The 14,329-nt window shown below is 41.5% G+C and overlaps 1 protein-coding gene across 2 annotated transcripts in view; it reads left to right on the top strand.

Annotated features, from left to right (window-relative positions):
* The window catches only part of SZT2 (SZT2 subunit of KICSTOR complex), a 3,556,133-nt gene that overhangs the window by 618,543 nt on the left and 2,923,261 nt on the right, over nt 1-14,329 (top strand). For both annotated transcript variants that reach the window (XM_044085412.1, XM_044085413.1), the window contains exon 19: nt 3,339-3,507. In XM_044085412.1, the coding sequence (XP_043941347.1) occupies nt 3,339-3,507 (169 nt within the window). The remainder of the gene's footprint in view (nt 1-3,338; nt 3,508-14,329) is intronic.

Consider the following 14,329-nt stretch of genomic DNA (forward strand, 5'->3'; position numbering starts at 1 on the left):
GTGCAGGTGGATGCTTCAAATCATGGGGTGGGGACTGTACTTAGCCAGGTTTCCCCAGAGGGAGAAGAGCACCCGGTGGTATATCTCAGCCATAGACTCCAACCCAGGAAGGAATGTTATGCAGCTGTAGAAAAGGAATGTTTAGCCTAGCCCAAAGGTTCCTGGAATTCATAATTTCAAACGTAATGGAACAGCTAGTCACCTCTCCCACAAGGGGAGATAATATACTAGACCTGATCATCACAAACATGGGGACAAAGTGCTCCACACCGGAAGTATATCCTTCACTAGTGAGGTCTGACCACAAACTAATCACCCTGGATATACATATCCCACCTCCACCCCCAACACAAAAGACTACAGTGAAAAACTTCTCAAAAGCCGACTTTACACTTCTTAAAACTGAGATGGTATCCTTTAAGCCCACTGGGACAGTGGAAACCACATCCCACAATGCAGAATCCTTCACAAATGCTTTCTACGGACATCTCCAAGAATGCATGGATCATGCAATCCCAAATAAAACCAAGACCCTCTCCACCAAGGGCAGGCATCCTGTCTGGTGGACCCCAGCCATAAACAAATTGTATAACAAAAGAAGGAAGCTACTGCACGACAGAGCAAAATCCCATAAAGAGAAGGCATCTCTGATCAGCACTAGTAGAAAGCTACGTTCTCTCATAAAAACATCCAAGGCCAACTTTGAGATAAAAATCGCTGTGGACACTAAAGATAACCACAAGGCCTTCTTCAGCTATGTTAGAAACCTGGGCGGAAACCCTCAGATATGTTCAGAGTTAGTTCACAATGACAAAAAATACACTGAAGCCACAGATATTGCCAACATTCTGGCAGACCGGTTCAGTGCAAATTTCTCCCCTCCCTCACCCCCAAAAGAAGAAATACTTATCCCAGCTGACTGTAACCTCCCTGTCATCTCAGATGTCCAGGTGAGAACCACCCTCAGCAAAGCTAAAAACACAGCATCAATGGGACCCGACGGTATCCCGGGTTGTGTGCTACGTGAACTCCAAGAGGAGCTAAACCCGCACATAAAAATGCTAATTAACCTTAGCCTTACTACAGGATATGTACCTGAAAACTGGCGTACAGCAACAGTAGTCCCACTCCACAAAGGAGGCACCTCTACTGACCCTGGTAACTACCACCCCATAAGCTTAATCAGCCTGGTCTGCAAAACTATGGAAAGAATCATTATGGAACTAATAAACAGAGACATTGGGGACTTACAGACACTTGATCCCACCCAGTTCGGCTTTGTAAAAGGCAGATCCTGCCTTTTAAACCTGGTTGACTTTTTCGAAACAGTCACTAGAGCCATTGACGAGGGCAAAGCAGTCCATACAGCCTACCTGGACTTGGCTAAAGCTTTCGACACAATACCCCACTCTGGCATCATAGACAAGCTCAACAGCTTAAATGTAAATCCATATGTCACAAGATGGGTGGCAAACTGGCTAAAGGATAGAACCCATAAAGTCAAAATCGCTGGAGCCATGTCAGACTCAAAGCCAGTGACAAGTGGTGTCCCACAGGGCTCTGTCCTGGGACCCCTCTTGTTCTGCATTTATTTTTCAGATGTGAAAGCAAACATGGGAGGGTTGTGGCAGACAAAGTTTGCAGATGACTGCAAACTAGGTGCCATAGTCGATACACCAGCTGACAGATACATCCTACAGAAAGGCCTCACTGAAACGGACAACTGGTGCCAGAGTCATGGCCTTAAACTAAATGCCAAAAAATGTATGGTCATCCCCTTTGGGAAAAACAAAGTGCCCACAAAATTATCACATAGTCGGTAACCCACTGAGTACAGAAAAAGTAATCAGAGACCTGGGGACCCAAGTCGATAGTGACCTCTCATTTGACACCCACGTTGCCAAAGTGGTTAGAAAGACTTTCTACCTTGCCCACCTTATCATGAAGGGATTAACATCCAGATCAAAGGAGGTCATTGTGCCGCTGTACTCCTCCCTTATCAGGCCCATGATTGAGTACAATGCCCCATTTGGTATGTACCTCACCCAGCACTTGCAACAGCTAGAGAGACCCCAAAAGTACCTCACCAAGAGGATCAAGGGGCTCAAACATATGTCATATGCTGCCAGACTAAAGAAACTCCAGCTCTATTCAGTAGCATACCGCCTACTCAGAGGTGATCTGTGCCTGACGTACAAGGCCACGTCCAACCAGGAATTGATGGACATGCTCCACCTCAAAAAATCCAAATCCATCAGAACTACGAGAGCTAAAGATTTGAACCTCAGCACAAATATGAATAGGACATGCTGGAGGGACAGATTCATAACTCAGAGGCTTCCCATACTCTGGAACAGAATCCCAGTTTATGTTAGGCAGAGCCCCTCACTGACTCTCTTCAAGACAAATCTTGACGAGTGGATGGGAGATCGTAGGTTTACCCCAGGGGTCATCTCTGTGTCACTACTAGACAGAGGCACAGTAAACTACTTCTGTTATGTAAGGGGGTCTTCACTGTGTCACTGTTAGACAGAGGCACAGTATTCTAAATCTATTCTGTTCATTTTTGTACCATTACATGGGGTGGCGAAAGCCGCATCACTATGGCTAGGCTTATAAATGCCCCAGGGCAGATAGCCTAGTACCAGACTATGAAACTTGGGGCAGAGACGTGAAGCAGTGGGTTCACAGAGTGGGTGCTGGAGGACTTGGCTTGGACATTTGGCTGAGGACCTAACCCTACAGCTGTACCAGTGGAGAGTCTTATTGGGGAACTGAAGGGTGACAGATATAGAGACATTCAGACCCTGAGCTGTGTGTGTTCCGTGTGTGCTCTTAAGGGAAATTGTACTTGATGCAGAGATGTCTGCATCTGGAAATACTGAGGATATCCATCTGTATTCTAAGTGCACGTACCTCTCCAGTGTCAGTGGTGAGGATTCAGGCTCTTTGATTACTGGCCCAGCATGGGGATGACACATATTTGTGGCCATCACATATTGGTAGCAGTGGTGTGCATCACAAAGTTCTTATATAAAATTGTTACATTTTTGTGTATGATTGAGTGCTGCTTGAAAACATCATACATGTGCAGTGATGATTTTTCACTTTTGAACCTTCCATGGTATTAGTGCAGCTATATGACTGCAGAAGTAGTAGTCACAAAAAGTTAGTGCTTTTTTTTTTTTTTTTTTTTTGGTAAATGTATTTTTTTAGAAAATAGATTTGATTGTAGAATCTCATGAGTTACACTTCTTGGTTTTTCAAGGTTGTCAATGAATGTAGTCAAGTCTGCAGTGACGACATTACAGTAATATGTAGTGTATATTTATCTTCAGTTTTTCCACAGATGATGACAATGACACAGAGGTGGAGGCTATTGAGGTTGACATGGAGCTAAATCTGGTGACTGAATGCTGGGTGGAACCACAGAATGGGCAGGTTGTGAGTTCTTCTGAGAATCTCAGACACTTGCATGGCTTGTCTTACCTGGAGATTCCAAAAGAGGTATGTGAAAAGCATGCACACATAAAACTTGAGAAGCTCTATTGTTAATAAGTGGTTAGTTGGTGGTAGTGCTGTAGGATTTGTTTTCTTTTGTTATATTACTGATTTGCTTTTAATTTGTAGGCCTAAGTAAGATGACAGGTAAGGGAGTCTTTAGCTTAAAAATGTTTTCCTTTTGAAAGTCTTTTTTGGCACTTTGCCCTTAAGGTACTATGTCTCTGTTCAGGTCTGTGTCAGAAAATCAAAAGTTGAAAAGACTGAAAATCAAATTATCTAAAACTCAAAATATTAAAAATACTTTTAATGCAGAGGCAAGCCCCCCTGCACCCCTCATGTGGGGGGGGGGGGCTTTCCCTCCAACACCCCCTTCTAATTGCATATACCAACTCCAAGATCACACAACACCGGAGAAAGGGCAAATTCTATTTTCAGTATTTTGAGTTTTAGATGTTTTGATTTTTCAGTCTTTTGAGCTTTCGCTCTTCTGAAGGGGATCCCTCTGTTCATATAAGATGCTATAGCTATTTTAATTGCTTAGATGAGAACAGTGCAGCAATATTTGGACAGAATGTGGGTGTTATAATTCTTAGTACACAGTTTCTTGCAGATTTGTTCTGTTAGCTTGATTCTTAATCTGTTTACTTTAAATAAAAGCAGTGTTTTCCTTTAAGTAACCCAGTATTTTTTATTGATATCGGAAGTCAGCAGAGTAGTTTAATTTCAGCAAGGCATCCAGAAGAAGTAAAGTCAGTAATTTAAAAAGAGAGAATGATTTTACTGAATGTAAGAAGGCAGCAGTAAAATCAGTCACAGTATTGCAACTAACTTAAGGCACTGAAATTTACAGCACTTACTGCAATTTCATTGGATAAGGGCAGCCACGGTGGTGCAGTGGTTAGCATTGTCACCTCACAGCAAGAGGTTCTCCGGTTTGATCCTCGGCTGGGGTGTCTTCTGTGCGGAGTCTGCATGTCCTCCCTGTGGTCTCGTGAGTTTCCTCCGGGTGTTCCGGTTTCCTCCCACATCCCAAAGACATGCAGTAGGTGGATTGGACACTCTCTAAATTGGCCCTAGGTGTGAGTGTGTGTGTCTTCTGTGGAAGGTTGGGCACTGGGCTGGCAACTCGACACTGTAAAATTCCACTGCCAATCATGAGCGGACAGGTGATCCGCTGTGGTGACCCCTAACCAGGAAAAAGCCAGAAGACTGCAATTTCATTGAATGTGGGTCTGTAGCACACGTTGTAGTGATTCTGTACATACTGCATATATTTAAGACCTATTCGTGACTATGTTATTTTGCTTAGTTCTGTTTTTGTTCTTCACCAAATTGTTTAATTACATTTTATCTGTGTCTGTATTCGCTGGCTTGAGTCTGAAAATGTTGCATATGGATCAGAGATCTAACCAGGTTAACAAATACATAAGAAAGCAAAATAACATTTACTTTCATGATTTACCTCTGATGTAGGCCTGTATGAAAAAGCTAGACTTTGCATTATTTCCCCTTTTCAGTATAGTGGTTACAGTAGCTTTTTTCCGTTAATGACAATATCGTTGATTTCCAGAATTGTTTTAAGGTGCAGATTTCTGTCTATGGATATTCCAATCCAAAACGATGTTTGAATACCATCACTGCTTGGAGTTTTACCCTTCTCTTGTCCTTGCATCATGGTCATTCATTCTTCTTGAGTTATTGGACTCATCATTGCTAGAGCTTCTTCTGTAGTTACTTTTGACAGACGTAAAACTATAAATAATCTAAATATCTCCCCTGTATGTTTTAGGATTTTGATTATGTACTGATAGTATTTTCAGAACATATCCATTATCATCACTTGATCTGTTCTACAGTTATTTCCATCCCCTCTTTCTATTCTTTATAAATCTGCAGTAATTCTTTATCAGTTTTGTCTCAGTTTAATTGCTAATTTGAAAATAAGGTGAAGTGTAGAAAAAAAATCATGGTCTATGGGATTCCTGCATAAAGTCGCATCTTTTATGGAGCAGTTTCTGCATTTCTTGATTTGCCTTTTTTTTTCTTTGTATAATTTTTTATGCCCCCACTGTCTGCAGGCCATTAACCATTTGTGGTCAGTTAGCTATTGATTCCCAGTAGAGCAAAAGCCAGTCATAGATGCTGTTTGAGCAGTAACCCTTTGTGTCTGATGTGAGAGCTGACATCATAATTTGGTCCTACTGTGCTGTTCATCACAGATGAATATTCCCACCCACATGATAATGAGGGCTGCCATCACCAGCCTGGTAAGTCAAGCCCATGCCTCTGGTTATGGCTGTATTGCCTGAAAGCCTGCACTTATGTTGTGGGAAATGGCCACCAGATCAACAGTTTCTCGACACCCCCCCCCCCAGATGTGTGAGCTGGTATTTTACTGGTTCGCTGCTGTCCCTCCTTCCCCAGCTCTTTCAACACTTGAGCTGCTATTAGATCCAACTTGACTGTATCTTATTCAGGGTTTTATCCATCTGTGCTAAAAGCCAAGTTTTGCTTCACTTTTGTCTCCTCATGCAGTATGATATCATCAACTTAACATTTGCTTTTGAAACTCTACAAATTGATTTCTCTTCCTTCTCAACCCCTCCTGACCTGTCTTCATTATCATACTTGTTTAGCCATTTACTTTAAGTCTTAGTTACTTTTTAAAAAGCTCAGTCACCAGTTCCTGCTTATGGTGCTCTGTTCCATTCAACTTACTTTGCATTAATTGCTTACAAGAGTCAGTATTTTTTTTACCTAAAATAACAGGTAAGAAAACACCAATGTCTTCAACAAGAAGGCACTAATTTATGCAGTAAATACTCCAAGGATGCATAATCTGAGAGCATAATAACATGACTCTTTAATGTCTTAACTAAGTAAGCATTTTTGTTAGTAATGTAGATTTTGATAAATGCAAAACAAAACCACAAAGGGCTAGAGTAAAAAATATACTGGGTTGTATCAGATTTGATATCAGAAGTAGAAGTAAAACCCCCTCACCTTAATATAAGTGCCCAGATTTTGCCACAGACATTGTGCACTGTGCACCCAAAGTTCATAGGTTGGTACTAGGCTGTCGGCCCTAGGGCCTATACAAGCCTAGCCAAACAATTCCCCAGATATTTCTTCCCACAATATTTACTTCCCTGGACCCCTGTCTAGCAGGGCGACTGACGTGATCTCCAGGGTGAATTTCCTATCTCCCTTCCAATCGTCAAGGTTACTTTTTGAAGAGGGCCAAGGAGGTGCTCTGCTTGACATGTATAGACAGTCTATGCAGAGTATGGAGAGTATCTGGGTCAGGAACCTATCCCTCCAGCATGTTTTGTTCATTGTGATGACCAGGTTTAGATCCCTGGAGCCTGTGGCTCTGAGGGATTGGAATTTCTTTAAGTGGGGCATGTCCAACAACTCAGGGTTTGGCATGGCCTTGTATGTTAAGCCTCTGAGTAGACGATATGCCACAGAGTATAGCTGGAATGTTTTTATGTAGTCAGCAAAGGGCCTCTGCTTTAGGCCTGTGATTCTTTTAGTGAGGTATTTCTGCGGCCTTTCCAGCTGTTGCAGATGTCTTGTAAGGTACATACCAAATGGGGCGTTGTACTCTATAATGTGTCTAATGAGGGATGAGTGCAGTGGGACAATGACCTCCTTTTTTCTGGATGAAAAGCCTTTAGTGATGAGGTGTGCCACATAGAAGGATTTCCTGACTGTTGTGGCAATGTGGTTATCGAAGGTGAAACCACCATGCACCTGTGCCCCTAAGTCTCTCATCACACTTTCGGTGTTTAGTGTACTGCCACCTATGTGGTAATTTATGGGTACATGTTTTTTCCCAAAGGGGATAACCATACATTTCTTGGCATTAAGCTTGAACCCATGGCTGTGGCACCAAGCATCTGTTTCTGTAAGGCCCTTTTGTAGAATATCCACATCATTTGGGGATTCAATAATGGCTCCCAGTTTGCAGTCATCTGCGAACTTTGTTAGCCAGAGTCCCTTAGTGTTGGCCTGTACTACAGAGAAGTAGATGCCAAACAAGAGCAGTCCCAGGACTGAACCCTGAGGGTGCTCCAATTGTCACTTGTCTGGAGCTGGATTTGGAGTTGGCTATTTTTACAGTCTGGGTTCTGTCATTAAGCCAGTTGGCAACCCATTGAGTGACGTAGGGATTTATGCCTAGCTTAGTAAGTTTATCTATGATTCCAGAGTGGAGGATGGTGTCAAAGGCCTTGGCGAGGTCCAGATAGACTGTATGGACCACCTTACCCTCAAACACATCTCTGAAACGGATTTGAAGAAGTCAGTCAGGTTCAGGAGACAAGATCAGCCCTTCAGGCTTGTCAGACTGATGGGATAGTAGTTCCCGGGATCCAAGGTTGATCCCCCCTTGTGGAGTGGGATAACTGTAGCTGTGCGCCAGTAAGTGGGCACGAAGCCTGAGGTGAGGCTATGATTAAACATGACACTTTGGTGAGGTGCCAGTTCATTTTGTAGTTCATGTAGTACACAGCCCGGGATGTCATCTGGTCCCATGGATGCTGTATTCTTATCTTGGGAGTGTGCGGTTTCTACCTGTGTGGCCATGATTACCGGAATTTGGCAATCTTTTGGTATTGAGATGTGCCCTTTAGGGGGTGACAGGGGGGGTGAAGTTGGCACTAAATCGATCTGCCAGGATATTGGGTATATCCTTGGGATCAGTATATTTAATGCCATTCTATTGTAGCTCAGAGCAGATCTGAGCATTGCTGTTTAGATTCTTGACATAACTATAGAATGCCTTGTGGTTGGTCTTTGGAATCTTTGGCAATTTTATTTTCGTAACTAGCTTTGGAGGATTTTATGAGGGATCTCACCTTCTTACTGAGGTTGGTAAGGGAGTTTTTTGCATCCTGGGGTTTTCCTCTTTTCTTCAACAGTTTCTTCCTTTTGTTGTGTAGTTTGTTTATGCCAGGGGACCACCAGATTGGATTCCTTTTTTTGGAGGAGAGTGTCTTGGAACTATTTGGGATGACACGATTCATGCACGAGTGGATGTGCTTGTACAGTGCCTTAGTGTCTACCACAAACCTCTGATGCGCTTGTTGCAATATTCCATTCTTTCACATAAACATCTGTATGTTAAAGAAGAGCAGTCATTTCCCTCATTGCCCACAAAAATCTTTGTGTGTCATGTCTGGGGTTGGTAAATAATATGCATAGCAGCAAAAGTTACACCAGTATAGCCCTTGTCTCTAGTATGGCATCACTGTGCTTCCACTTTTACATTGTTTAGTGTTAATAAGGCATTTGTTAGCACCATCTGCATTTTGTACCTTGAAATGAAAATGCTGCTGTCCAGGATCAATACCCTGTTACTAGTACCTCATGCTGTTGTTTCTGTGTGCCCTTGCAGAGCTGCATCCCATGGTCAGATTTCCTTAAATAACAAAATATTGTTTATTTAGCTCAATTGGTTAGCCCATTTGTATTCCATTTCACAAAACTAATCCATTACTTACAAGAATGTTCCTCTTTAGTAGCCTCATGGTGAAGCTAACCAATGTAAGATAACAATTCACAAAGAGTTCTCACAGAGAAAATACTCAAGTTTATTGAATAAAGTTTGAGAGAATTTTTATATATAAGGGTCAAACAAATCAAGCAACAGTAAACAGCCAGCTGTGAAAATTATGTGTGGACATTTACCTTTAAATGACTACCCATATACAAAATGGAAGACATCTAACTAACAGAAATATTTTTAATTTACCCAGCTTGGCAGCAAACTGATACATACATTTATATTAAGTAACACAAAACAGAGTTATCAAACCATATTTACACATAACATCTGGAAGTACAGATTTACACTAAAAAATTCATGAAGGAAAGAAGCTTGTGTTGTCCTTTGTATTCAGTCATTTATCTTTACAGTGAAATATTACTGTAGTGCCCAGTGTAACATTGGTGCCATCCAGATTCTTAGGAGTAAAGTAACAGCTGCCACCCCATGTCTCTCTTTTTTGGGGAAAAAAATTGTAGAACAAAATGTGTAGAGTCAAGAGCCTTACTTACAGTGGTAACATGTCCAACAGTGGGAAGATAAATTCAGAAACATTTTAGTCAGCCTAACTGGTACTAGGAAGTACCTGTACAAGCACAGCCAACCGTTGATTTTTCATACTATCAAAATAATGGCTAACCTTGGGTATCAACTACTGCCTTCCTGCCACTCTGCCTTTAATTGGAGCTGTTAAGCAAATTCCCACCTTCCTGATAATCATGTAAGCAGTAATGCCTGACAAGGTGGGAGTTACTGGAGAAATAATGGACCACACAAGGGTGCTGTAAGGCCCGACACCTGTATTCCAAATACTTTAACATGTTGATGTCCCTGTCCAAAGGAACTGCTTCCCTTGTCTTGCAGTTGTTGATTTGTAATTGTACTTAAAGTTGGGATTTTGACCTATTTTATCTTTTAACCTTATAAAGATACTGATATTAGGAGAGTTGTGATTCTAAAGATAGTCTGAGTTTGCAGAATGTCTGCACACACCTACACCTTCCTTTCCCTCCTTGTGTTTAATGCTTTTCAAGCCCACTGTCCCCTTATGTACTACCAGTTTCTCCACTAGTTTATTCTAGGTGCTATTACACTCTCAGAATTAGTGTTTTCTCATGCCGTATTTGAACCTCCACCCATCCAGCTGACAGTTATACCCCTTTTTGTACCCCCCAGTCATACTTTGGTCCACATTCAACATCATGCCCACCATTTGAAAATCAGTTTTAGTTAGGGCACTCTCCAAACAGCCCAGACCCACTAAAGTTTATAATTTCAGACTAATCTCCATCCTTTCAATTCTACCTAAACCGTAGAGAAAATTGTATACAGTAAGATATTGTCATGCATTTCCAACAATACCGTCTTCTCTCACAAAAGCAGGATGGATTCTGGTCAGACAGGAATTTGACTAATCTCTGGACCCTTATCAATGAAATACTGTTCAGCATGGACAAGGGCAACCTAATTGGGGCTCTGTTTATTGATTTTACTTGGGCCTTTGACTTAGTTGACTATACATGCTCCTCTCCCACATGACCAAAGTGTGTATAAATACTCAAGCCATACCTTGGTTAAAAGACCTCCTTTTGAAGAGAACATTCATAATAAAATTAAGTTCAGTCCCTACATACACCTTTGTTCCTCAGGGAACAGTTCTTGCTTCACTTCTCTTTTCAAAAATGTTATAAATAAACTCACTTTGGAACTACCTCATCTCCCCACTGCTTTTATGTGCAGATGACATAATTTTCAGGAGCAGCCCTTACCATTAAGACCAAAAACCATAGCTCCATGAAGATCTGTTGTCCTTCAGCATGTGGTTCAACATTAACAAATTCGTAGTAAACCCCTCCCAAAAAAAAAACATTCAATGTACACAACCCTCCAAAATCTCTTAAGATGGCCAAAATATTAAAGATCAAAGACAAAAACAACCACCCTGATAAGATCACTCCATTTTTCAAGTTTGTCTGTATTTGGCTTCATCAGCAATTAAACTTTCATCTTTATAACAAGAACACTAGTTCCAAAATCAGCTCGCTATATTCTGGGCCATAAAATTGCGTACTTGCTTTCCACTCCAGGTAGAGCAACCATTGGAAAAGGCATCCCACTTGCTGACGTAGAATTTGGCCTATCAATTGTAGCCACAGCATCCAAAAAGATCATAACAGTGTCTCATTCTGTTTCCGACAAAATATTTTGACTCGTAGCCAACTCCAGTAGGTGAAGAGTGCCACCGTCTTACACTCAAAAAGGCTAAGTGACTGCCAGTTTATTTACACTTTGTTAATCAAGTTATTCGTGCCCGGCCAGTGGACCCTTTTCAGGGGAGACCAGAGGTGGTACTAATACCAACTAGATGAAATTTGGCCAGGGCACTTGGAAAACTTACCCTATTAGTTTCCTTAAATACTGTGGAATCTATTAAATCTACCTGAGCTACCACCAACTCAGACATATGGGGCCTTGATTTAATAATCTAAAGCAAAGAGCTAACCTCTTAGTAAAGTCCTTGCTTTACAAAGTTCTACTCCAAGGTATTTTAGTTTCCCCTCGCTATAACAGTCATCCCCAGCATTCCTTCATCCATTTATCTAGAACCTCCTTTTTCCCATTTTCTCACACAGGATCAGAATATTACATCAACAATGACTGTCATATAGAACCAGTGTTTACATCACCGTGTGGCTAGCCCTGCCACTCTACTTATGTGTACCACACACATATACACCCTCAAACCTGTGGCCAGTTTAAAGTGTGCATTCCACCTTCTGCATGTGGGAGGGAACTGGAGCACCAGGGGGAAAACTCACACAAACCCAGGGAGGCCATGCAGACTCCACCCATCCACCCAAAGGCTTGCCAGATGAGCATTCCTTCATACAGTCATTTAGATCCAACACTGCAAACATCAACAAGAAAACTTCACTGCACCAGCCACAGTTTTACATTCCTAGTCCCTAATCTCTGGGAGGGTGTCCCTTCAGTCTCTAAGGATCTCCCTTACATTCTGGCTTTCAGACCGCAATACAAAGCCTGCCTCCTCAACTAGAGCCAGTGCCACTGCCTCTTATCAGGCCACTTCACATTACCTTATCAGTATTTCACACTGTATTCCAACTTAAATACCCTCACCAAAAAAAAAAACACTGCTGCTTGCTATTGTGTGCATATTCCTATTATCCTCTTAGTCTTTTCTAACTATCCCTGTATCCTCGCTTTCTGAACCATGTTTTTACTAACAGTGATACTGTTTAGCTATTTACAGTATAAATGTACTAAATAACAGTGACTGAATATTGTACCACTGTAATATTTTGTTATTTTTTAATTCTTTTAAATGTTTGTAATCCTTATTGATAAAATATATTTCTGTAAATTTCTAATTGCATCTCAGACTGGACCTGAAAATTGTTCATTGTTTGATCAGTGCTTTACCCCCACTAAACATTCATACATGTATAAATAAATCTCTTCTCCTCCTCCATTTTGCTAATGTTCCACTTTATGAGCTGTCTTTAAAGGTTTTCCCAGTGATAACTTTTATCATTTTGGCAGCCATCCTCTGAGTAACATTTCACCACCCTAATTTCTTTTTCCTTGTATGGCTTTCAGAAGTGTGCACAGTATTGAAAGCTAGGACTCACCAGTACTTTTGTACAAAGGCATAATATCCTCTGTATCTATTGAGTCTATCAACCACCTTGCTTTGCATCCAAGCCTTCTTTTAACCTTAGCCATTGTCTTCTGAACAAGGCCCCAAAGTGACCTCACAGTGGTAAACAGCAGTCACAGGACCCTGTCTGGATCTAACAAATAGACTGAGATTGTCTGCAAAAGTGAGGGCTTATGAGTTGTTAATATGTGCTGTGTTACACTTTTCTTCGGGGCTTGTATTCTATACATTTTCTTAACTTTATTAAGCACTACTGCCTGGACTATGACTCCAGGAGTCAAGTCTTTTGATATTTTGATGCTTCAAGACTGTCTTTTGCACATTCACTTTTTGTCTGACATCTGGCTGCCACCACTGTGAGTGTCTTATATTGCTTTTAAATTCTTCCCGCCCATAGATCCCCTGAGAAATGTCCCTGATAAGGTAAAAAAAGTATCTACTAAGTCTCTTATCAGTTGACCTGTGCTGACTCAATAGAGTAGCATGCCAAAGCCCTGACAACTACCCAGTCCAACCGACTTTAGTGGCTCAGGCACTGATGGGGCAAGCCTGGGAGGAAAATGGGGCCACGCCATCTTATCTTTTCCAGGAAGGGTGAAATATGTATCTTTGGGCATGCATCCAATCCAGGATCTTCTGTAAATACTGAATGCTTTTGGTAAGAGCAGGACAGCTTGTGGGTTACATCACCAGTGAAATTTAGTGACTTTCCCACACTGGACATATTACACATCCATCCTTTGAGTGCTGAAAGAGCATGTATATGGGGAATGAGATGTTTAAGGAGTAAACCCTCTTATGACTGCCTGGATAACATCCATTCTGTGGCCCAAATCTAGGGTGAGGATCAGATGGTTGTCGGGTGTGGTGGCAAACGTAGACAAAAACAAATTATTTGGTCTTTGATGGGATCCTGTTCAGTGGATCCTTAATATGCTCTTTTCCATTTGGGTATCACATAATGGCTGTGGTTGGAGTTGTGGAGTCTCCTGTAGCTTGAACAAGTATTTAATTATATATCTCTTTATGTTGTCAGTGTCTTTCAGTGTTTAATCATGATTTGCAGTAATGTATTCACTCAGTTGTTGAGGCAGACTGTTGGGCTCAGGGGCCAGACCTGCTGTCTAAGTGTAGTGCGCAATATAGCAGCATACGCCTGAATGTGAGAGCTTCAGTGAAAAATATCCACATTGTCTAAGAATGGAAGGATATATTACTTGGCTCCCTATCAGATGATCAAAATGCCGTTTCCACGAATACGAAATGATCGACATGTATTGTGCGAACTACATAAATGCCGAACATCCAAAACAGTGAAATCCGAAGTGTTTTGGTTGGCCCGTCTGCGGTATCGCTCCGTAAGGTAAGTGTGCGGTAGGTATGGACCTTTAGGGTAGGGTGCGGGTTAAGGTAAGTGTATAGATAGGTAATGTATGTAAGATTTAGTGTAGTGTTAGAAGTAGGGTTTTGTTAAATGTATTTATGTGTATTATTTATTTTGTTAGGGTATATCTCCCTAGGGGAAGTGTGCGGTAGTTACAGACCTTATGGTTAGGGAGGGGTTAAGGATAGTGCTTAGATAGTTGTGTATG

Source organism: Protopterus annectens, chromosome 10.part0, assembly GCF_019279795.1.
Source record: "Protopterus annectens isolate FY-2018-M chromosome 10.part0, PAN1.0, whole genome shotgun sequence".
Lineage (NCBI taxonomy): Eukaryota > Metazoa > Chordata > Ceratodontiformes > Protopteridae > Protopterus > Protopterus annectens.